Raw genomic sequence first — 25630 nt, forward strand, 5'->3', positions numbered from 1 at the left:
TTTAACAAAAGCGTAAAGAGAGAATTTTGGACCAATAGTTCGTTTTTTTTGGAGCACACTGTATGTATCTCAAATAGTTCTCATGTTTTTTTTTTATTGCAATTTCAAGTGGCGCTTCATTTCCCACCATTGGCGACTATGCTGCGATTTTAATACGACTTGGCAACTTTACTTACTTTTGGCGATAATTGACATCGTCCCGTATTTTGCTCGAGCGAATATGATCAGCAGAGCCGCAACTAGGGGGGGGGGGATCAGGCGGTTTTCATGCCCCGGGTGCTAGACCTGAAGGGGCGCAAATTTCATTCCGAAACTTCTATTTCAACATTAAAAGGGGGCGTCAAAATGCGATTGCCCCGGGTGACGAAGCATCTAGTTGTGGCCCTGATGGTCAGCATTGTAGTAATAGAATTTCTTAGTTGAGAAATTATTTTAATGGTCGATTTTTAAAGAACAAACGTGACGTTGCCTCTGTTGAAAAACCTGAACATTTTTGCAAGAAAGTTGGGACAGCTAAAAAAAACCAAAAAAAAACAAAAACCGGGTGTGTGTGTGTGTGTGTGTCCCGGTAATTGCGGGATGTATGGTTATAGGTTATGCATTTTTCGGGGGAGTTGTAGAAGAAATGCATCAGAAAAATCCGGTCTTTCCATTTTGTGTTCTTTATGGCATTCAGCCTTGGTTGCCAATAGCCCTGTATAATTATGGTAATTGTATATTTCAGCTTTTGATGTTTAACTACCGTGAGTTTTGGCATTGTTTATAAACATATAAATTAATAATCAGGCGTATGTAATTGATTATCGTGATGTGATAATCGATTCACGTGATTGTTTACGTTGCAGCAGAAAGAGAAAATATCAGGTCAGTTTCTTTGTTTTTGCGCATCAATTATCCCTTATCTCCCACACTCTTCTTGGCGACCAGGTTATTGTGGGTCACATTACCTTGGCGACCGATATTTTTTAGTTTTGAATTAATTAATTTTGTTAATTATCTGCCTTTAAAATTGGTTAAAATTCAATTAAATTTATTTTACGTCCTTGATTTTTTTTACCTAATTTTATTTTTTTCCTTTTGGGCCAACAGCAAATTATATTAATAGGTTTTGTCGCCAATGGGGTAGTGCGGTGTGATAAGGGGGTAAGTATAGTGACTGTGCGTGCCCCCCTCCCTACCAATATACTGCAGCAAGGTCCCTAGGTTGTGATATTTGGTGCCCCCCTTGCATTAATCTTCATGGAAGGGGCCCTGTATAGTTAATTTGTAAGGCGAAAAATAGGCATCAGTTCGGCAACGGATTGTAAAAGCTACCAATAGAGTGTCAAACCATATGAGCGATCAAAAAGATTGTCGAGAGAAAGCAAGCATGAGTGACCTAGAGAGTGTGACAAAAAGCAGGGTTGGATGTTTTGCCGGCAGAAAGGTATTTTTTCCCGGGACAGTGATAAAAACCACGGCGAAAAATGACAAAAATGTTTTTTAATAAAAAAAATTTGCCAAAATGCGCATTATATGTAATCATTACAGCAATCAACTTTATACTGTTGCATCGTGAAGACATTTTCAAATAAATAAATAGAGATATATAGTTATAATATGTTATAATGACCCCCACGTTATAACAATCATTCATTACAACGCCCTTAGAAAAAGTCACTTATGTTTTCTTACAGATGAAGGGTCATTATGTATAACAATATACAATTCTTTTCCATCGATTTTTTTAAATTGATACTAGGTATAAATAACTGTGGGAAGTATCGATTTGTTGTTATTCTTGGCAGAAAGATATTTTTGTTGTAGGACTTTTTACTCTGCTTTTTTCCACCTATATCAAAAAACTTAACAACCCTGATACAGTGAAATCTTGATATAATGATATTCTGTGGATGAAGAAAAAAATATTGTTTTAGAGGGATTTATTCATGGGCAGAAATATGGGGAGGGGGGGGCAATGCCCCTGTATCTCCGCCCATGAATAAATCCCTCTATATGGGAGGGCCCAGCGTCAAAGGTGAAGTCAACTGATCTAATGCATATATGTATAGATGAATTGACATCATGATCGTGCCCCCCCCCCCAGACTTCCAAGTCTATCTCCACCTATGGCTTTATTGCTATATCAAACATCATTGTAGTGAGGTTTCACTGTACAGTAATGCCCCAACTTACATGTGGCCCCCCACAAGGGGTGGGGTGACAAGGCTTCAGCCCTGGAGCCCGGGATGATTTTCATCATTTTTTTGTTTTTTCACGCTATAAATTCTATAAAGGGGCCCGTGAAAGTCTGGTCGGGGGCCCGTAAAATATCCCAACCTAGGCGCCCTGCTTCAGGATGTGGGAGCCATGAACTTACGTTACCCTGAGTTATGCGATTTCAGAATTACACGATTTTTGTGAAAAATTAACATTTCTGAAACTCAAGCGCCCCAAAGCAGAATGTTTAGCACTGTTCTGCGACGAGCCCTCTGCTGACTGGAAATGTTCTGTGGTAAAAATCCCCATACACGTAATAGTGGTTTTCTTGCACTTTTTCTTAAAATTCTTCCAAATTGTTCTGCAGCAGCGCTAACTGTTCTGTGACATACGTCACAGATTTTGGCACATTCTGCTTTGGGACTCAAGCGTAATCACTGGATTACTGCAGAGATAGTGGAGATCATTAAGTGATAATCAAGTAAAAAATGTGTTTTAGTCACATTGTATCTCTTGCGAAAGAAAAAAAAGTGTATGTATGTGGGGTCACATTCTTTACCACTGATAAAAGTCGGGCCTTTCTTTCTGCCATTAAAGAATAACAGGGTTATATTTACAAAGGGAAAAGAAACGCTTAGGGCATCAAACGGAAAGGGATATCGCAAAAGAAATCTAGTAATTTTTTCCCCTTGAAAGCCCCCCCCCCCTCTCGTTTGAGTTACCATCTGGTCTGGAGGGCAATACCAATAGTGCACACAAGGTGATTAGGCCTAGCCAGTGTGCTTCCCCCTATTGATAGCCTCTAGCATGGACATCTCTAAATGATGACTGCCCCGGAGTGAGGCAACTTCCACTGCTCTTTGGAATGTTAATCTGCATGCCTTCCTAGAAATCTGTCATGTTTCCCTTAGGAGGGGCTTGAGAACCTCTTCGAAATTTTCAAACACCACCATCTGAATCATTCTCTCATATAATCTGGAAGATGAATATACAATGTATAAATTCGGAATTTTGACAGTTTTTACTACTGAACTTCGAAAAAAAAGGTAAGACGCTCTCTCTGATTTTTTTCCCTCAATCTAATTACTAATTACACTACCGACATTAGCGGTATTTCGTTTCATGAACAGAGATTCATGCATAGAAACATTTAAGAGCGCAAAGGTCTGAAAATTTAGGATGTGGGCTAAGTTGCGTAGTAGTTCATTCTTTGATTAAGACAATGTGTTTGCGTACTATTAAATAAATTATATCTGAGGTTTAGACTGATTGCAGTTAGTGTTGTTAATATTCTGCGACCTATGTATATACACCAGGGTGTTTTTTTTTTATTTTAAAATTCAAATTTTTAGATTGCAATCTTGGATTTTATTTGTGGCAAGAAACTCTCGGTTTTAAACAATAAATATTGAAGAGCTCATATACAGTGAGTTCCACTTATAGTGTTTTTCACAAACTTGTCATAAAAAACGTTGTAGGCAGGAAAACGCCTTAAATGTGTGGGAGATTTCGATAAGGTTTAGTAAAAGTTTGGATTCCAAATTAGTACATTTTAAGAACGTTAAGCAGAATGTACTGTAGTAATTAATCTGCATTTTCAAATATAGTTCTAATGTATTTCAGAATGTTTTTCTTTATTTTTGGGAATCCCAGTATTTTATTCCTTTACTTCTATTATTTACATTAATTAAACAAAAACAGCAATAAAAGATTCGAAAAATGATCAAAGTTATCGAATTGCAACAGATATTTGATGAAGATGATGAAACACATAGGCGGAGATAGACTTGGAAGTCTGGGGGGGTGGGCACGGTCACTATTGCTGGAGGAAGCAAGATGATGATGATGTTGATTCATCTATACATGTATGCATTAGATCCCCCCCCCCCATATCTCCGCCCATGATGAAACACTTTGAAGTATATGTCAGAAATGTATTTGTGTTTTTTTAATATGATTCGAGCCACGACGTGTAAGCAGGTGGATTATGCTAATTATTATTAATGATTAATCACTTATAAATTTTGTCAAATTAATTAAAAGGCAATTCCCTTGTTATTTTTCCTTCCTTCCATAAATTATGCCTCTCTTTAGTACATATTTTAACCATTTTTAGTGCCTAAACTTTCAGGCTCTATTGATTATGATCTCAATTATCAATGTGTTCTGGAACTAATGAAAAAGATGAATGCAACAAAATGCGTTCTTTTCTGACCAATTTTTCCCCCTTCAAGGTTTATGTTCGCAAGTCAAAAAATTTATAAGTTGGGAGCAACTGCATACAATTTTTTTGGAGGGGCAGCAAAAACGTTTTGCACCGGGTTCAATTCCTAAGCTTGGCCCTGTCTGTAACTTTCAGTTAACTTCAGCTCATTGTTAAAATTTGTTTTCTTTCCCCCGAGCACGAGCAGGTCATTTCTTTTGATTGGTGAAGGTGTTATCAAAACATTCAAAGTATTTTCTCGTTTGCGCAAATTTCAAAGTACAAATACAACTGTCTTTTTTACCAGACTGGATTTCAGTTACAATACAAGTTAAATTTTTGAAGCCCCCATAGAAGAGTACCATAGCATTATAGTCGTAGTAAGAAAGAAAAAGACAGTTGTTCTTTCTATAATTTGGTCCCAAATAACTAACATGTATATGTATTTGTATTTAAAACTATATCTCGATTTACGCAGTTGTCCCACCCTATTGCATAACTTTGGAGTATTACTGTGCCATGTGTTTATTTTAAAAATTGGTTTGCTTTAGACAAAATTTGCTACTTTCATTGCAAACGCAATTGCGTGAACAGTAGAAGTATTAGATGTTTCAAACGCTTTTGTAAAACAATTTACACTCATTCTTTTGATTGATAAAATTACTATAAATGTATATCGTTGTTAATGTAATTCTTAAACCAGATTTTGTGTGTTTCAAACAATTTTTTTTTTTTTTGTATTAAACACTGAAATGATACTAGATATAAATAAATGGAAAATATTAATTTTTGATGCTTGACAAAAACCCATTATTGCCAGAACATTTTGTGCTGTAGTTTTATCAAGCAATGGCAAAAACTCAACAACTCAAAAATTTATTAATTCTTATATTGAAGTTTGTGTTCAAAACTATCTTGTTTGCATTTAGAAGAATAATCAAATGTACAATAATGCTTCACATGCATATTTGGGGGAAAAATCAATTTATGCCAAAAACACTGGTAAAAATATATTTTTGCCTGGACGGTTTTTACCACCTATTGCAAAAACTTTCCAACCCTGAAAAAAGTGACATAGATAGTGGGCAAACCATGTGAATGGCTTGGAGAATGAGCAAGGCAAGTGGGCAAAGGCGAGAATGACCAGGGCCGGCCGTTGAATCCTGTGTAAGGAGCCATTCAAGTATTACGTCAGCAAATTTTTAGCTATTTTGGACCCCCCCCCCCTGTTAGCAAAATTTTGCTAGCACTGCCCCTACCTCCTAACACATATTGGTGGGATCAGAAATGTACGCAGGAGAGGGAGCATAGGGGGCTCTTGAGCCTCCTTCCCCTCAGAGGAAAAAAAAATATTTTTTAATGTAAAAAACATTTTCAAAAATTTTAAATTTCAAAAGAAATTACTTTTATACATTGCAACCCACCCTTTAAGCCATATATAGTAAACCCTTGGCCACGGACAAAATGTGGCCCTGAAGGTTATCTGATGTGGCTTGTCACCCCCCCCCCCCATACCTAATTTTGTAAAAATTAATCAAGTGGTTCGTGGCACATTTTCAGATCACTGAAATTGGCCTCAAAGATCACTCCCACATTCAAAGATCACTTAAGTAACCCGCGACACAGTTCCAGAACACTTAAACGATCTGTGGCACATTTAGAGATCCCTTGAGTGCCATCTGGCACAGTTTTAGAGCACTTAAGCAGCCCTCAGTGCCATTCTACATCACTCAAGTTACTCACGGAACATTCCCAGATAACTGAAGTGATCTGTGGCATAATTACAGATCCCTTGAGTGATGTGTGTCACTGTTCCAGAGCCCTGACACATTTCCAGAGCACTTGAAGGATTAATGAAACATTTAGAGATCACTAAAGTGGCTCTTTAGGGAACTTATCAATGGGCAAAATGTTAGTTCAGGTGCCCAATTTTAACTATCCAAAGGTTTTTTTCCGCACCGAATAAGATGCTATTAAGAATATTTCATGTTTCCATAAAAAGTGGTTGATGACGTAAGCATCATCCAAACCCCCCCCCCCTGTCAGCAAATCAGAAACCCCCTCCCCATCGATGCTGACGTAATACTTGAATGATCCCTAACTACTCAGCCACTGAAGGTGGGGGAGCTATTGAGAGATGGGCAGGGTACCAAAATGTCTGGAACTGGGGCACTGAGAGTAATCTAGTAAGTGAGTCACTCAGTGGCATCACAATGCCACTGAGTGACCTCAGGGAGTGTGCAAGACAGGGTTGGCAGGTTTTATCATCCATGACAGTTTAAATCAGTGATTCCCAACGTGGGCGTTAACGCCCCCCCCCCTGGGGGGGCGATGGAATGTTCCAGTGGTAGAAGCTACGGGTATAACATAGTATCCTATGGGTTAGATTGCGTTGGGGGGGGGGCAATGGGAGTAAGGCTAGTAAAGTGAATAGAGTAAGATGCCAGTAAAAATATTTCATAAAGGGTGGTTGATGACGTAAGCGTCATCTAAACCTCCCTTATCATCATCTAAACCTCCCTTATCATCATATGTCAGCAAATAGGAAACTCTGTAAAAAAAATAAAAAATATAAACTATAAATAACAATAAATCGAAATAGTAAATTGCAGTGAGACTAAAATGTCTTTTAATTTAGAAGTTCTGGCTTGTATATGATGCTTACGAAACTCCTGTAACTTATTCTTAGTAGAAAAGTAAGAGTAACTAAGTTTGACTGCTAAACTGCTCATGCACTTCGTTCATATTCCTCTTTGGAACTTCTAACGAACTGATACATGTTGGAATATATGTGTGTATGTATAGTGAACCTTCAGTGAAGTTTATTTCTGTGTAATGCTGCCATAAATTTTTCTAACTATGAGTGAAGTGTAGTGATTAGGCCTAGCCAGTGTGCTTCCCCCTATTGATAGCCTCTAGCATGGACATCTCTAAATGATGACTGCCCCGGAGTGAGGCAACTTCCACTGCTCTTTGGAATGTTAATCTGCATGCCTTCCTAGAAATCTGTCATGTTTCCCTTAGGAGGGGCTTGAGAACCTCTTCGAAATTTTCAAACACCACCATCTGAATCATTCTCTCATATAATCTGGAAGATGAATATACAATGTATAAATTCGGAATTTTGACAGTTTTTACTACTGAACTTCGAAAAAAAAGGTAAGACGCTCTCTCTGATTTTTTTCCCTCAATCTAATTACTAATTACACTACCGACATTAGCGGTATTTCGTTTCATGAACAGAGATTCATGCATAGAAACATTTAAGAGCGCAAAGGTCTGAAAATTTAGGATGTGGGCTAAGTTGCGTAGTAGTTCATTCTTTGATTAAGACAATGTGTTTGCGTACTATTAAATAAATTATATCTGAGGTTTAGACTGATTGCAGTTAGTGTTGTTAATATTCTGCGACCTATGTATATACACCAGGGTGTTTTTTTTTTATTTTAAAATTCAAATTTTTAGATTGCAATCTTGGATTTTATTTGTGGCAAGAAACTCTCGGTTTTAAACAATAAATATTGAAGAGCTCATATACAGTGAGTTCCACTTATAGTGTTTTTCACAAACTTGTCATAAAAAACGTTGTAGGCAGGAAAACGCCTTAAATGTGTGGGAGATTTCGATAAGGTTTAGTAAAAGTTTGGATTCCAAATTAGTACATTTTAAGAACGTTAAGCAGAATGTACTGTAGTAATTAATCTGCATTTTCAAATATAGTTCTAATGTATTTCAGAATGTTTTTCTTTATTTTTGGGAATCCCAGTATTTTATTCCTTTACTTCTATTATTTACATTAATTAAACAAAAACAGCAATAAAAGATTCGAAAAATGATCAAAGTTATCGAATTGCAACAGATATTTGATGAAGATGATGAAACACATAGGCGGAGATAGACTTGGAAGTCTGGGGGGGTGGGCACGGTCACTATTGCTGGAGGAAGCAAGATGATGATGATGATGATGTTGATTCATCTATACATGTATGCATTAGATCCCCCCCCCCCCATATCTCCGCCCATGATGAAACACTTTGAAGTATATGTCAGAAATGTATTTGTGTTTTTTTAATATGATTCGAGCCACGACGTGTAAGCAGGTGGATTATGCTAATTATTATTAATGATTAATCACTTATAAATTTTGTCAAATTAATTAAAAGGCAATTCCCTTGTTATTTTTCCTTCCTTCCATAAATTATGCCTCTCTTTAGTACATATTTTAACCATTTTTAGTGCCTAAACTTTCAGGCTCTATTGATTATGATCTCAATTATCAATGTGTTCTGGAACTAATGAAAAAGATGAATGCAACAAAATGCGTTCTTTTCTGACCAATTTTTCCCCCTTCAAGGTTTATGTTCGCAAGTCAAAAAATTTATAAGTTGGGAGCAACTGCATACAATTTTTTTGGAGGGGCAGCAAAAACGTTTTGCACCGGGTTCAATTCCTAAGCTTGGCCCTGTCTGTAACTTTCAGTTAACTTCAGCTCATTGTTAAAATTTGTTTTCTTTCCCCCGAGCACGAGCAGGTCATTTCTTTTGATTGGTGAAGGTGTTATCAAAACATTCAAAGTATTTTCTCGTTTGCGCAAATTTCAAAGTACAAATACAACTGTCTTTTTTACCAGACTGGATTTCAGTTACAATACAAGTTAAATTTTTGAAGCCCCCATAGAAGAGTACCATAGCATTATAGTCGTAGTAAGAAAGAAAAAGACAGTTGTTCTTTCTATAATTTGGTCCCAAATAACTAACATGTATATGTATTTGTATTTAAAACTATATCTCGATTTACGCAGTTGTCCCACCCTATTGCATAACTTTGGAGTATTACTGTGCCATGTGTTTATTTTAAAAATTGGTTTGCTTTAGACAAAATTTGCTACTTTCATTGCAAACGCAATTGCGTGAACAGTAGAAGTATTAGATGTTTCAAACGCTTTTGTAAAACAATTTACACTCATTCTTTTGATTGATAAAATTACTATAAATGTATATCGTTGTTAATGTAATTCTTAAACCAGATTTTGTGTGTTTCAAACAATTTTTTTTTTTTTTGTATTAAACACTGAAATGATACTAGATATAAATAAATGGAAAATATTAATTTTTGATGCTTGACAAAAACCCATTATTGCCAGAACATTTTGTGCTGTAGTTTTATCAAGCAATGGCAAAAACTCAACAACTCAAAAATTTATTAATTCTTATATTGAAGTTTGTGTTCAAAACTATCTTGTTTGCATTTAGAAGAATAATCAAATGTACAATAATGCTTCACATGCATATTTGGGGGAAAAATCAATTTATGCCAAAAACACTGGTAAAAATATATTTTTGCCTGGACGGTTTTTACCACCTATTGCAAAAACTTTCCAACCCTGAAAAAAGTGACATAGATAGTGGGCAAACCATGTGAATGGCTTGGAGAATGAGCAAGGCAAGTGGGCAAAGGCGAGAATGACCAGGGCCGGCCGTTGAATCCTGTGTAAGGAGCCATTCAAGTATTACGTCAGCAAATTTTTAGCCATTTTGGACCCCCCCCCCCCCCTGTTAGCAAAATTTTGCTAGCACTGCCCCTACCTCCTAACACATATTGGTGGGATCAGAAATGTACGCAGGAGAGGGAGCATAGGGGGCTCTTGAGCCTCCTTCCCCTCAGAGGAAAAAAAAATATTTTTTAATGTAAAAAACATTTTCAAAAATTTTAAATTTCAAAAGAAATTACTTTTATACATTGCAACCCACCCTTTAAGCCATATATAGTAAACCCTTGGCCACGGACAAAATGTGGCCCTGAAGGTTATCTGATGTGGCTTGTCACCCCCCCCCCCCCATACCTAATTTTGTAAAAATTAATCAAGTGGTTCGTGGCACATTTTCAGATCACTGAAATTGGCCTCAAAGATCACTCTCACATTCAAAGATCACTTAAGTAACCCGCGACACAGTTCCAGAACACTTAAACGATCTGTGGCACATTTAGAGATCCCTTGAGTGCCATCTGGCACAGTTTTAGAGCACTTAAGCAGCCCTCAGTGCCATTCTACATCACTCAAGTTACTCACGGAACATTCCCAGATAACTGAAGTGATCTGTGGCATAATTACAGATCCCTTGAGTGATGTGTGTCACTGTTCCAGAGCCCTGACACATTTCCAGAGCACTTGAAGGATTAATGAAACATTTAGAGATCACTAAAGTGGCTCTTTAGGGAACTTATCAATGGGCAAAATGTTAGTTCAGGTGCCCAATTTTAACTATCCAAAGGTTTTTTTCCGCACCGAATAAGATGCTATTAAGAATATTTCATGTTTCCATAAAAAGTGGTTGATGACGTAAGCATCATCCAAACCCCCCCCCCACTGTCAGCAAATCAGAAACCCCCTCCCCATCGATGCTGACGTAATACTTGAATGATCCCTAACTACTCAGCCACTGAAGGTGGGGGAGCTATTGAGAGATGGGCAGGGTACCAAAATGTCTGGAACTGGGGCACTGAGAGTAATCTAGTAAGTGAGTCACTCAGTGGCATCACAATGCCACTGAGTGACCTCAGGGAGTGTGCAAGACAGGGTTGGCAGGTTTTATCATCCATGACAGTTTAAATCAGTGATTCCCAACGTGGGCGTTAACGCCCCCCCCCCTGGGGGGGCGATGGAATGTTCCAGTGGTAGAAGCTACGGGTATAACATAGTATCCTATGGGTTAGATTGCGTTGGGGGGGGGGCAATGGGAGTAAGGCTAGTAAAGTGAATAGAGTAAGATGCCAGTAAAAATATTTCATAAAGGGTGGTTGATGACGTAAGCGTCATCTAAACCTCCCTTATCATCATCTAAACCTCCCTTATCATCATATGTCAGCAAATAGGAAACTCTGTAAAAAAAATAAAAAATATAAACTATAAATAACAATAAATCGAAATAGTAAATTGCAGTGAGACTAAAATGTCTTTTAATTTAGAAGTTCTGGCTTGTATATGATGCTTACGAAACTCCTGTAACTTATTCTTAGTAGAAAAGTAAGAGTAACTAAGTTTGACTGCTAAACTGCTCATGCACTTCGTTCATATTCCTCTTTGGAACTTCTAACGAACTGATACATGTTGGAATATATGTGTGTATGTATAGTGAACCTTCAGTGAAGTTTATTTCTGTGTAATGCTGCCATAAATTTTTCTAACTATGAGTGAAGTGTAGTGATTAGGCCTAGCCAGTGTGCTTCCCCCTATTGATAGCCTCTAGCATGGACATCTCTAAATGATGACTGCCCCGGAGTGAGGCAACTTCCACTGCTCTTTGGAATGTTAATCTGCATGCCTTCCTAGAAATCTGTCATGTTTCCCTTAGGAGGGGCTTGAGAACCTCTTCGAAATTTTCAAACACCACCATCTGAATCATTCTCTCATATAATCTGGAAGATGAATATACAATGTATAAATTCGGAATTTTGACAGTTTTTACTACTGAACTTCGAAAAAAAAGGTAAGACGCTCTCTCTGATTTTTTTCCCTCAATCTAATTACTAATTACACTACCGACATTAGCGGTATTTCGTTTCATGAACAGAGATTCATGCATAGAAACATTTAAGAGCGCAAAGGTCTGAAAATTTAGGATGTGGGCTAAGTTGCGTAGTAGTTCATTCTTTGATTAAGACAATGTGTTTGCGTACTATTAAATAAATTATATCTGAGGTTTAGACTGATTGCAGTTAGTGTTGTTAATATTCTGCGACCTATGTATATACACCAGGGTGTTTTTTTTTTATTTTAAAATTCAAATTTTTAGATTGCAATCTTGGATTTTATTTGTGGCAAGAAACTCTCGGTTTTAAACAATAAATATTGAAGAGCTCATATACAGTGAGTTCCACTTATAGTGTTTTTCACAAACTTGTCATAAAAAACGTTGTAGGCAGGAAAACGCCTTAAATGTGTGGGAGATTTCGATAAGGTTTAGTAAAAGTTTGGATTCCAAATTAGTACATTTTAAGAACGTTAAGCAGAATGTACTGTAGTAATTAATCTGCATTTTCAAATATAGTTCTAATGTATTTCAGAATGTTTTTCTTTATTTTTGGGAATCCCAGTATTTTATTCCTTTACTTCTATTATTTACATTAATTAAACAAAAACAGCAATAAAAGATTCGAAAAATGATCAAAGTTATCGAATTGCAACAGATATTTGATGAAGATGATGAAACACATAGGCGGAGATAGACTTGGAAGTCTGGGGGGGTGGGCACGGTCACTATTGCTGGAGGAAGCAAGATGATGATGATGATGATGTTGATTCATCTATACATGTATGCATTAGATCCCCCCCCCCCCCATATCTCCGCCCATGATGAAACACTTTGAAGTATATGTCAGAAATGTATTTGTGTTTTTTTAATATGATTCGAGCCACGACGTGTAAGCAGGTGGATTATGCTAATTATTATTAATGATTAATCACTTATAAATTTTGTCAAATTAATTAAAAGGCAATTCCCTTGTTATTTTTCCTTCCTTCCATAAATTATGCCTCTCTTTAGTACATATTTTAACCATTTTTAGTGCCTAAACTTTCAGGCTCTATTGATTATGATCTCAATTATCAATGTGTTCTGGAACTAATGAAAAAGATGAATGCAACAAAATGCGTTCTTTTCTGACCAATTTTTCCCCCTTCAAGGTTTATGTTCGCAAGTCAAAAAATTTATAAGTTGGGAGCAACTGCATACAATTTTTTTGGAGGGGCAGCAAAAACGTTTTGCACCGGGTTCAATTCCTAAGCTTGGCCCTGTCTGTAACTTTCAGTTAACTTCAGCTCATTGTTAAAATTTGTTTTCTTTCCCCCGAGCACGAGCAGGTCATTTCTTTTGATTGGTGAAGGTGTTATCAAAACATTCAAAGTATTTTCTCGTTTGCGCAAATTTCAAAGTACAAATACAACTGTCTTTTTTACCAGACTGGATTTCAGTTACAATACAAGTTAAATTTTTGAAGCCCCCATAGAAGAGTACCATAGCATTATAGTCGTAGTAAGAAAGAAAAAGACAGTTGTTCTTTCTATAATTTGGTCCCAAATAACTAACATGTATATGTATTTGTATTTAAAACTATATCTCGATTTACGCAGTTGTCCCACCCTATTGCATAACTTTGGAGTATTACTGTGCCATGTGTTTATTTTAAAAATTGGTTTGCTTTAGACAAAATTTGCTACTTTCATTGCAAACGCAATTGCGTGAACAGTAGAAGTATTAGATGTTTCAAACGCTTTTGTAAAACAATTTACACTCATTCTTTTGATTGATAAAATTACTATAAATGTATATCGTTGTTAATGTAATTCTTAAACCAGATTTTGTGTGTTTCAAACAATTTTTTTTTTTTTTGTATTAAACACTGAAATGATACTAGATATAAATAAATGGAAAATATTAATTTTTGATGCTTGACAAAAACCCATTATTGCCAGAACATTTTGTGCTGTAGTTTTATCAAGCAATGGCAAAAACTCAACAACTCAAAAATTTATTAATTCTTATATTGAAGTTTGTGTTCAAAACTATCTTGTTTGCATTTAGAAGAATAATCAAATGTACAATAATGCTTCACATGCATATTTGGGGGAAAAATCAATTTATGCCAAAAACACTGGTAAAAATATATTTTTGCCTGGACGGTTTTTACCACCTATTGCAAAAACTTTCCAACCCTGAAAAAAGTGACATAGATAGTGGGCAAACCATGTGAATGGCTTGGAGAATGAGCAAGGCAAGTGGGCAAAGGCGAGAATGACCAGGGCCGGCCGTTGAATCCTGTGTAAGGAGCCATTCAAGTATTACGTCAGCAAATTTTTAGCTATTTTGGACCCCCCCCCCCTGTTAGCAAAATTTTGCTAGCACTGCCCCTACCTCCTAACACATATTGGTGGGATCAGAAATGTACGCAGGAGAGGGAGCATAGGGGGCTCTTGAGCCTCCTTCCCCTCAGAGGAAAAAAAAATATTTTTTAATGTAAAAAACATTTTCAAAAATTTTAAATTTCAAAAGAAATTACTTTTATACATTGCAACCCACCCTTTAAGCCATATATAGTAAACCCTTGGCCACGGACAAAATGTGGCCCTGAAGGTTATCTGATGTGGCTTGTCACCCCCCCCCCCCCATACCTAATTTTGTAAAAATTAATCAAGTGGTTCGTGGCACATTTTCAGATCACTGAAATTGGCCTCAAAGATCACTCCCACATTCAAAGATCACTTAAGTAACCCGCGACACAGTTCCAGAACACTTAAACGATCTGTGGCACATTTAGAGATCCCTTGAGTGCCATCTGGCACAGTTTTAGAGCACTTAAGCAGCCCTCAGTGCCATTCTACATCACTCAAGTTACTCACGGAACATTCCCAGATAACTGAAGTGATCTGTGGCATAATTACAGATCCCTTGAGTGATGTGTGTCACTGTTCCAGAGCCCTGACACATTTCCAGAGCACTTGAAGGATTAATGAAACATTTAGAGATCACTAAAGTGGCTCTTTAGGGAACTTATCAATGGGCAAAATGTTAGTTCAGGTGCCCAATTTTAACTATCCAAAGGTTTTTTTCCGCACCGAATAAGATGCTATTAAGAATATTTCATGTTTCCATAAAAAGTGGTTGATGACGTAAGCATCATCCAACCCCCCCCCCCCTGTCAGCAAATCAGAAACCCCCTCCCCATCGATGCTGACGTAATACTTGAATGATCCCTAACTACTCAGCCACTGAAGGTGGGGGAGCTATTGAGAGATGGGCAGGGTACCAAAATGTCTGGAACTGGGGCCCTGAGAGTAATCTAGTAAGTGAGTCACTCAGTGGCATCACAATGCCACTGAGTGACCTCAGGGAGTGTGCAAGACAGGGTTGGCAGGTTTTATCATCCATGACAGTTTAAATCAGTGATTCCCAACGTGGGCGTTAACGCCCCCCCCCCCCTGGGGGGGCGATGGAATGTTCCAGTGGTAGAAGCTACGGGTATAACATAGTATCCTATGGGTTAGATTGCGTTGGGGGGGGGGGCAATGGGAGTAAGGCTAGTAAAGTGAATAGAGTAAGATGCCAGTAAAAATATTTCATAAAGGGTGGTTGATGACGTAAGCGTCATCTAAACCTCCCTTATCATCATATGTCAGCAAATAGGAAACTCTGTAAAAAAAATATAAAATATAAACTATAAATAACAATAAATCGAAATAGTAAATTGCAGTGAGACTAAAACGTCTTTTAATTTAGAAGTTCTGGCTTGTATATGATGCTTACGAAACTCCTGTAACTTATTCTTAGTAGAAAAGTAAGAGTAACTAAGTTTGACTGCTAAACTGCTCATGCACTTCGTTCATATTCCTCTTTGGAACTTCTAACGAACTGATACATGTTGGAATATATGTGTGTATGTATAGTGAACCTTCAGTGAAGTTTATTTCTGTGTAATGCTGCCATAAATTTTTCTAACTATGAGTGAAGTGTAATGATTGAAGAATTGTACCGTTGTAGGCCTGATTCTCTCTGTAGTGAGACTTTTAACTGAAGAGATTGGTTCACATTCCCACTTTAAAGGTGGGAACAACAGAAAAACAACTTCAGCTGACCACACTGTGGGGCTCGAACCAGGCCCGTCATTTGGGAGAAGGGGTCAGGGAGGGCCGTTGCCCCCTGGCTTTGGAAAATACTCTAGAAATGATATATATATACACACATACATTGAGTACATGTTCTTTGCCCCCTTCCCTGGAAAAGTTGAAGTGATGGCCCTGGCTCAAACCTGGGTCCTCCCAGTGCGAGTCCGTCAATATGACCACTCAACCACCACTGCAGCAACAAGTTTGACTGTGATATAGTATACACTCTTTTACCTGTGGCTTTGCTTGCGTTGATTTAGTAATCTGAAAATTGCTTGGCGATGATTCCCTCCATAACATTTGAACCCCTAATGACCAGCTTCCCCCCCCCCCCTTCACATGGGGGGGGGGAATTTTGAGAAATCCTGTCTTAATGCATATGTATTGTAAAATATAATATTGACCAATATTTAATATATATTTATTATATAATAATATTTGATCAGCTTTAGTGGTTTATGCTCAGCGAGTGCCCCTTTTACCCCCCCCCCCCCATGACCCTCTTAGAAGTTAGACTTTGAAGCACCCCCCTTACTGAGGCTTTACATCATGAAGTAAAACAACTATTGACCAAATTTCATATTTATAACTTCAGTGTTTCTCCATACAACCTTTGACTCCCACCTTCCCATGATCCTCTTAAGCACTGAATTTTGAAGGGGGAAAACCCCTCTAAATGAACCTTTACATCATAAAATAAAACTGATCAAATTTCATATTTGTAGCTCGTGCGGTTTCAGCTCAATGATGATGAATCAGTCAGTCATCACACTTATAAACAAACCCCACATTCTTAGCTACATTATATAAATTTAGCGCATAGTGATTGACTGAAAGGAGTGATGAACCACTACGTTACTCATAGTGAAATCTTTGCTGGCAACATTTAACAATAGATATACTTTGTTTTTAAATCCGATATCCACAGTTAGAGCAGTAGCTAGAACACAGGACACACGTATCGAAAGTTGTGTGTCTGATTCCCTCTCAAATCCATTGGAGATTTTCTTTTTCCTCTCCCATCTATCTTTGCTATCATTTACTGATTCACTAATGCTTTCATTTTCGGTAATGAACTTCGAAATTAAGTTCGCCAAAAACTCTTTCCCTCGTGACGTTTTGTTCTCTTTCTTGCTCATAGTAACCAATCGCTGGTGTGCTAATGCCCCTTGTGTTACTAAGAATGTAGGGATTGTAATTACGCAGCCAGTACATGTCATTATACAAGGTTGATTCACTACCAGTGCGACAAACTTGCAGGAGGCATAGGGGGCACAAAGATGATTCAGAATCATATAGCATTGCAGGCTTGGAAATGCCTTCTTCATGCAGTAGAGGGCGTTGTACAGGAGTTCGACTGCACAACAAACCAGCTGGAAATTGAGAACTGGTCGCTCAGGTTTTAGGATAGACTCGAGATGTGAGGTGAGAATATTCTCTCTGGATGTAAAAATTGAAGAATAATCGAGAATATTAATTTTTCTTTTAAATAATTTAATTTTTTTTACTAATTTTGTTTATATTGTGAAATATAAATCAGTTTTCATTGCCTGAAACATTTACAACAAAGCAATTTTTGGTATACTCACTCCCAATGGCAACTTTTAGTTCGAAAATATTTGCATAATATTTTCTTTGTCATGATGAGAGGTTTTAAAAGTTTGGTTATGAAGATTTTGGGAACCTTCAGATTAAAACCTTTAAAATATTATTTTAATATTAGATAAATTTTCAGAAATAAGTTCAAAGCAAAGCGCAAAAGTTGACGGGAAGAGGGACAGAATATTCTTCAAAAGACTACTATTATAAATTACTAGAGAATATTCTTATCAAAAATAATTATTATTCTCAAGTTATTTATCGAGATTATTTATTATAATACATGTTATTGCATATATTCTTGATAATACTCTCTGGAAAGATTTTGGTAACTGAAGAATATTCTTATCGAGGAGAATATTCAGAATAATTCTTATTATTTTCTATAGGAATATTCCCCAGTAATTTATGAAAGTAGTCCTTCCACATAGAAAATTCTCAAGGATATTATATGTAACTATATTATAAATAGCAGGAAAATATTCTTATCCAGAACTTATAAGAATATTCTCAAGTTATTTATAATAGCAGTCCTACCAGACTTATAATAGTAGTCTATTCTCGAGAATTTTACATCTCTACGATAGACAAATACTCAAACATTGAATTGGCTGATATGCGCCTCACATATAGAGCTGTGTACTTTAACAGGCTTTGTTCTTGTACCAAGAACGTTTCCCGAACAGGCATGCTTCATTTGCTGCATCTGTTTTGTTTGCGGATAAGGCAAGCTTTACGAGCAAGGGAACCTTCAATCCACGTTATGCCCATTTATGGGCTTTAGAAAACCCCATGGTACACAAACGCGTGCATTTCAAAACCGTTTCTTTTGTAATTCTCTGTTTCTCTGTAAATGTTTGGGGTGGCATTGTCAGAGACCACCTCATTGGACCTTAACTATTTCTCCTTCATCTGGGCGGTAGGGAATACGTGAGCTTCCTGCAGCCAGTTCTGCCGGAGCCTATCAATGAAACAAATGTTCATCAGTTGTTGCGCTGCTCAATGTGTTTCCTGCATGATGGGCTCCACCTATCACACTAATGATGTCCAGCCTGAACGTTACATTTCAACATCATTGGATCGGTTGTGGTGGTCCAGTTCATTGGCCTGATAGATCAGTGGACCTATCATGCCTGGACTTCTGCTGCGGTCATATGATGTCATTAGTGTACGAGACCCCCCCCCCCCCCCCCGTTGAATCAGTTGAAGACCTAGTCGCTCATATCTCTGCAGCTGCCGGGGAAGATCCGAGGAATCTACCAAAATGTTGGGAATTCCATGCAAGATCACACAGACACATTCCACCAATGTGAAGCCTGTGTGAATGATTGTGGTCAAAATTCCAAACACCTGTAGCAGAGTTGTTTGGTTTAAACCACGGTTTTAACCAAGTGGTTTTTAAAAAAAAAAACAGTTTGGTTTTTTGGCTGAGTGGATGGCAAGTAAATTATCACTGATAAGAAAGCCATGTGAGCCTGAAGGGTGAGAACCTCTGCCCTAAAGAATAAGATAGTTTCATAAATATTTTTATTATTCTGTGGTAAAGTCATGGCAGAAATCAATTTCTAAATTATAATCGGAAATGATAGGTCAACATATATAGAGTTGTGTACATAATCAGCTTATTGAATTAGAGTATTTTGTTGCTATTTTATGTATCTAGAATTATTCATAGTGTTCATACCTGCTGTTGAAGAAAATTCACTCAAATAATCAAAAAATAATTGAATTTAAATTCTCACCGAATTTTACTAATCATGGCTTTTGTCGTACCTATATACTAAGTGCCAATGGAAACAATCAGAACTTATTCATTATTGAATTTATATCATCAACTGGCTGGAATGCTGATGGTAATTTTTGTTTCCTCTACAGGCACTTGAATGAAGAACTCCATGGGAAACTGCACCAAAAAGATCTGACAAGTTAGTTCGCACAAACAAGGGTATGATGAGAATTATGAGAAAAAAAAGATAGATTGTTTGCCGTGCTCTTTGTCAGAGTCTGATCCTTTTATATTGACATCACGAATGATATAAATCATCTTTGATGATAATCTGCAAGTGATTCTCCTGAAGAGATCTCATGCATGACAAATACAGTCTCACCAGAACAGCACAACCTCTGGAAGGAACAATTGCGCCGAAGATAAAAATTTAATTCATTCAAGCTCCCAGCACTAAAGCCTTAATTCGATCAAAAACTCAGGACTAAAACTTCTATTCACTCGGGACTAAAGCTTAAACTCACTCAAATAATCGGGACTGAAACTTCAATTCACCCAAGTAATCTGGACTAAAGCTTCAAATCACTCACGTCTTCGGGCTTAAAGCTTCAATTTATTCAACTGCTCAGTACTCGGGACTAAAACCTTGTTTCACTCAAAAACTCAGGACTAAAGCCTTGTTTCACTCAAAAACTCAGGACTGAAACTTTCATTCAATCAAGCAATCAGGATTAACGCTTCAATTCACTCAAGCTCACAATGTCTCAAGCTGGAGAAAAGGCATATAAGTGTGATGTTTGTGACAAAAGATTCTCATCCAGTTCCTATTTGACTATCCATAGTCGGGTTCACACGGGAGAAAAAGCACACGAGTGTCCCCACTGTGGTGAAAAGTTCTTGAATTGGTATTATTTGCAATATCATAAGAGCACTCATGAAGGAGAAGAGACATTCGAATGTGACGTTTGTGGCAAAAGATTTACATGCAGATCAAATTTAAGTGACCACAAAATTTGTCACTCAGGAGAGCAGCCTTATCAGTGTGACATTTGTGGCAAAACATTTTCACGGAACCAAAACTTGCTGGTTCATAAACAACTCCACTCTGGGGAAAAGACGCATGAGTGTCCTCACTGTGGTGAAAAGTTTTTGACATTCTCTCGTCTGAAAGTGCACAAGAAAGTTCACAATGGAGAAAAGCCATTTCAGTGTGCTTGTTGTTCCAAAAGGTTTTCGTCAATGTACGAATTAAGTTCCCACGAAAAGACCCATTCCGGAGAGAAACCACACGAATGCGACATTTGCGGCAAAAGATTCTCTTTCCTCGCTTATTTGAAAAAGCACAACAAAGTACACACTGGAGAAAAACCATTCGAATGCGAGATTTGTAGCAAGAAATTTTCGCGTAGCGGTCATTTGAGCAAACACAGAATAACGCACACTGGAGAGAAACCACACGAATGTGACGTTTGCGGTAGAAGATTTTCGTGTATCTTCATCTTGAAAAACCACAAAAGAGTACACACTGGTGAGAAACCGTACAAGTGTGAGGTTTGTGGTAAAAGATTTTCACGTGCTGAACATTTAAGTGGTCACAGCAGGATACATACAAACGATAGACCGTACCAGTGCGAAGTCTGCGATAGAAGTTTTCGTGGAATCTCTCAATTGAACACGCACAAAATAGTACACACCGGAGAAAAACTTTATGAATGTGATGTTTGTAACAAAAAATACTCAACGAAACATTATTTGACCTTGCACAAGAAGAAGCACTCAAAAACAAATCAGTCCAATTCTGAGAGCTCTTTGCCTTCATGAAAAGAAAAAGATTATATTACTGTGTTTATATATATACTGGAGAAGAACGAGAATTTTAAACACATTTACTCTGGGGCGGTCAGTCTCTTTAATGTTTCAGAAACTTACAGCATTTACTTGTTCTTATTCTACAAGATTTTCTATAAGTATGTGATCAAAAATTCGAAAAATGCTTCTGGTAAAGCAATTCTGTAAAAAATACCTAGAAACTCATCATCGCCTAAATCCAGGGCGGAGTGGACTAAAAGTTTTCGGATGTATGAAGAAGTTCATTACAGCTTCCGCCGGTTACTTTGATTAATCGTCAATCCATTTTTCGTAAATTTTCATGAGTGATAGAGTGAAAGCCATGAAATAATCAGGGGAAAAAATCTGAAATCGTCAATCAGCAAGAAAGGGGGAAAAAAAGCTTGCCAAGTCTGATGTGGAAATGTCCTAACATTCAAAGCTGTCTAGATGCTAACAGAGATTTTTAATTTAAAAAAAGTGCTGCTGAAATCAGAAGCATGGATAAGAACTCCAGACTACCATCAATACACTGGGCTCCCACTCGTCCTACTTTTCCTACTTTTTGGTAAAATTACCTACTTTCTAGTTTTTGTCCTACTTTTTTTACCAAAACCTATCAACGAAATTCATATAATTGATTTTAAATGAGGAGGGAATCATCGATATAATTCCAGATAATAAAATATAGTAGATTGCAATTAATGATTTTGCCAAAGCAGAAATTATATCATTTTTAACCTGCATGTTTCTTTATTTTCTTCTTTTTTCAATGGAATGCATCTTTTTCTTTCCATAGTGAAAATTCACCTATAGTGGAAGATTAGCGATCATATCGAGCGAAGAAGAAAAGAGATTATTCTCGATTTTTAAAAAAAAATATATTCCTGGTTTTGGAACAGGTTTTTGAGACGGTTTGCTAAATAGAAATGGGGGAATTATATATATATATATATATATATGAGTGTATATATTCGCCATTACAGTAGCCTGCTCCCCACCTTGAAATCTGACTATCAGTTTTACTTGTTTTTATTATTGCCTGTGTAGTTTGTATTTGTATTCTTCGTGTATTATAGTGGTATCAGTTTCAACAGAGTTTTCGCAAGAAATGAAATAATTGATTAGGAGTGATGAACACATAAATTTACGAACAAAGTAATTTATAAAAAAATGAATATGCACGAGTGTATATTTACATAATTATTTAAATTGGTTTTACTGTACTGTGTCGTATATGTATATATGTTGTTAATTACATAAACACCATTAGCCTTCTACAGTTAAGTGGCACAGCATGAAATATAGGCACAGATACAAAAAATAATTCAATCATTTATGCTATATATATACACAGTCGAACCCCGTTATAGTGAACCATCTGCGGACCCCATAAAAAGTTCGCTATATTCAAATTTGTTGAAGCATTGATATTTTTTAGCATTTGATAGTTTTGTTGGAAACATTCATTACGATAACAAGCAATTTGCTAATAAATTATTAATCACTTGAATAGACAGTTAGTCAAACATTAGTAAGGAAAAATTTTGAAGTAGTATTACTTTTATTTATACATTGTATGGAAAAAATTTATTATTTTTGATTGAATACATTTCGATTTTAATTGAGTAAAGCTCATCAATTTCCTTATCGACGATTAGGAAAGAGTCCAAATTTTCTTTTGTGCACATTTTCCATAGAAAATAAAAAATTATTCGAAATGTTTGCAGCCTCTTACACTTCATACCAACGTAGCTTCTTTGCTCCATCTAGATTTTTTTTGTTTTTCATGAGCAGCTATGGTCACGCTGCGATTTTTCCAAATGTTGTAAACTAGATTTCAATAAGGATAATTCATTGCATATTGCAGATTACTGGCTGCAGGGCCGCAACTACGCTGGGGCAATGAGCCAAATGGGGGGAATGTTGCTACAGTTATTTTGCATTATTTGTTCCTTTTTAAAGGGCTACAAGAAGGTACGCTACGACCCTGATTGGCTGCATCTTCAATACATTTGATTATTTTATCAATTGAAAATGTGCTTTCTTCTTTGGGACCGTTCAAGTATTAAGTCACCAAATTTTTAGCCATTTTTGACCCCCCTTGTCAGCTTTGCCCCTCTGAATCCTAACGCGTACTGTTGGGATCAGAGTCGTACACGGGGGGGGGGGCGATGAAAAATTTATTTTTTTAATTGAAATTTGCGGGAGAAAATACGTCTGTATGTTGTTATAATCAATTTTTGTTGATTTCAATGCTATTTGAAGGCTAAGAACACAAAATTTATCTTTAATAAATTCATTGCGACCCACTTTCTAAGCCATATATGGTAAATCGCATAAAGGCCCTTGGCTCATAGACAAAATATGGCCTTGGGGGGGTTATCTGATGAGGCCCCTGCCCTCCTCAAACCTAATTTTGTAAAAATGAACTAAGCGGCACATTTTTACAGATCGTGTAAGTGACCCGTGGTACAATTCCAGAGAACTTTACCATTGTCGAAGATAGTTGACAGACTGGACTGTGGAAGAAGACTCCAAGTAAAAGTATGTAATACATATTGTGAAGAGAGACAAAGGAATTATCTCTGTGGTTGTGCTAGTACACTGTTTTGGCAAAAAATTGTTTTGTAACTAAGTCATTTTGCTTTGGCTCGAGTCAATCTTGCAAGATACTTAAATAGTGCTATGAAAAAAAAAGTCAATTTAAAAAATTTTCAAAAAAATTTTTTTTAGGGTTTTTTTTTTAATTATGCTATGATTATGTTGTCTGGGGGGGGGGGATACCTTTTCCTGTCCTGGTCTTTCTAATTTTTTGAGTGGAAGCCCTGAATACAACAAAGTGCTTAAAATAAGCTTGGCCTCTCTAAAAAAAATCTAGATCTGGTGCCTTAATAACTTTTTTTTTCATTTGTGTACTGTATTAGAACCCAGCTGTAAGATCCATACAATCAAATTTTTATGTTCTTCATGAACAACGAAGGAACTGTATGAAATTGCTGTAGAAATTGAATTAGATTAAAGAATGAGTTGATTGTGAAATAATGGAATTTGAACTTTATTAATTTGCATATAATCTCATGGAGACATCATACAAAAAAAGGAAAAAGCAACTAAATTGTCTAAATAAAAAAATAGGGATAGATGCCCCCCGGTAGTCATAAAAACATTTAAGTTAACAGAAATTAATTAAAATAACTGATATATTTTAAAAAAACATTTTAAATTTTTGATCATCTTGAGCTGGACATTATCTCCTACGGCCCTCGCGTACACATCTGATCAGCCCCAATTTTATATGAAGTGCTGGCAGCAAAACTTATTTGGAACATTAATGCATCTGTGACATTTGCTTATAGCTTCATTTTTTAACTAAAGGGTTGTACATAAACCATGTGTGTTTCTCTTTCAATTTAAAAAGCTGAGAATCCGGTTGTAGGTAGAGATAAAATCAGTGTAGCCAGTCCCCAAGTTTTAGCAAAAAAATAGAGACATGATTTCTAATATAATTTTACACACCCCAATGCAGAATATGCTGAAATCAGCGCCGTACGTCGCAAAACAATCAGTGCTACAACATAACAATCTCATGAAAATTGTTAAGAAAAGAGAATTTTTTACATGGAAAACACTATAAATGAATTTTTACCGCAGAGCATTTTCATTCAGCTGAGGGCTCGTTGCAGACTGATGCAAAACATTCTCCTTTGGGGTTTACACATATAGCCTAAATATGTAAATTTTGAAAGACGTTCATTTAATTAAATACCATTAAAAAAATCTAGGCATGATAGACATTTTTCAAGGTCAGATTTGGAATCAGCACCCAAAAATTAAGAACAGCTGAAATTTTCCATGTTAGGAAAACCTTGTAGACCAGTGTTATTTACGTACAGAGGCGTCACAAGTATTTTAGACCTGTCTATGCTCTAGATTTTTATTTCTAAGTTAAAATTGCAATATGTCGACCAAGGATCCTTCAGGTTCATTAAATTTCTTGTTTAGACCCCCAACGACCGCTCGGACCGGAAATCACCCTAGGTACCCACTGGCATCCTGGTCGAGCCCCAAAAAATATATGTACCGTTTGTCTCGGTACATTCCCGGTTTATTTTTAGTTTCCCAACACTGGTTCATTTAAACGGATCACAACGATGAAAAACAAACAACTTTTCCACTTGTAACATTTATTCAAGGAAGATTCTGAGTTTTACATAACTTTTCTAACTTGATTTATCACAGAAAGTCAATTTTTCGTTAAAGTTATTAGCAATGAAAGTTCACCAAAATGGTTAGTTCTCACTAGTGTAGTCTATCGAAACACCCTTTACATTCCCTCCATCACGAGAACCACAACTTCATGTTATGAATGTTCAGCTAAGCATCTCCCGCCGATTCCCTTTCGGCGTGTATTCGA

General features: G+C 36.8%; 1 protein-coding gene across 1 annotated transcript; it reads left to right on the forward strand.

Moving 5' to 3' along the window:
- The first annotated feature begins 696 nt into the window (after positions 1-696).
- On the forward strand, positions 697-24252 carry LOC149068260 (uncharacterized). Its single transcript, XM_089251805.1, has 2 exons — positions 697-864; positions 19536-24252. The coding sequence occupies exon 2, from the start codon at positions 20146-20148 to the stop codon at positions 21205-21207; it is 1062 nt and encodes a 353-aa protein (XP_089107931.1). The 5' UTR covers positions 697-864; positions 19536-20145; the 3' UTR covers positions 21208-24252.
- Positions 24253-25630: the final 1378 nt, after the last annotated feature.

The sequence above is a fragment of the Pholcus phalangioides genome, unplaced genomic scaffold, assembly GCF_987345545.1.
Source record: "Pholcus phalangioides strain wild (caught in Gottingen) unplaced genomic scaffold, Ppha-v1.0 ptg000027l_1, whole genome shotgun sequence".
NCBI classification, from domain to species: domain Eukaryota; kingdom Metazoa; phylum Arthropoda; class Arachnida; order Araneae; family Pholcidae; genus Pholcus; species Pholcus phalangioides.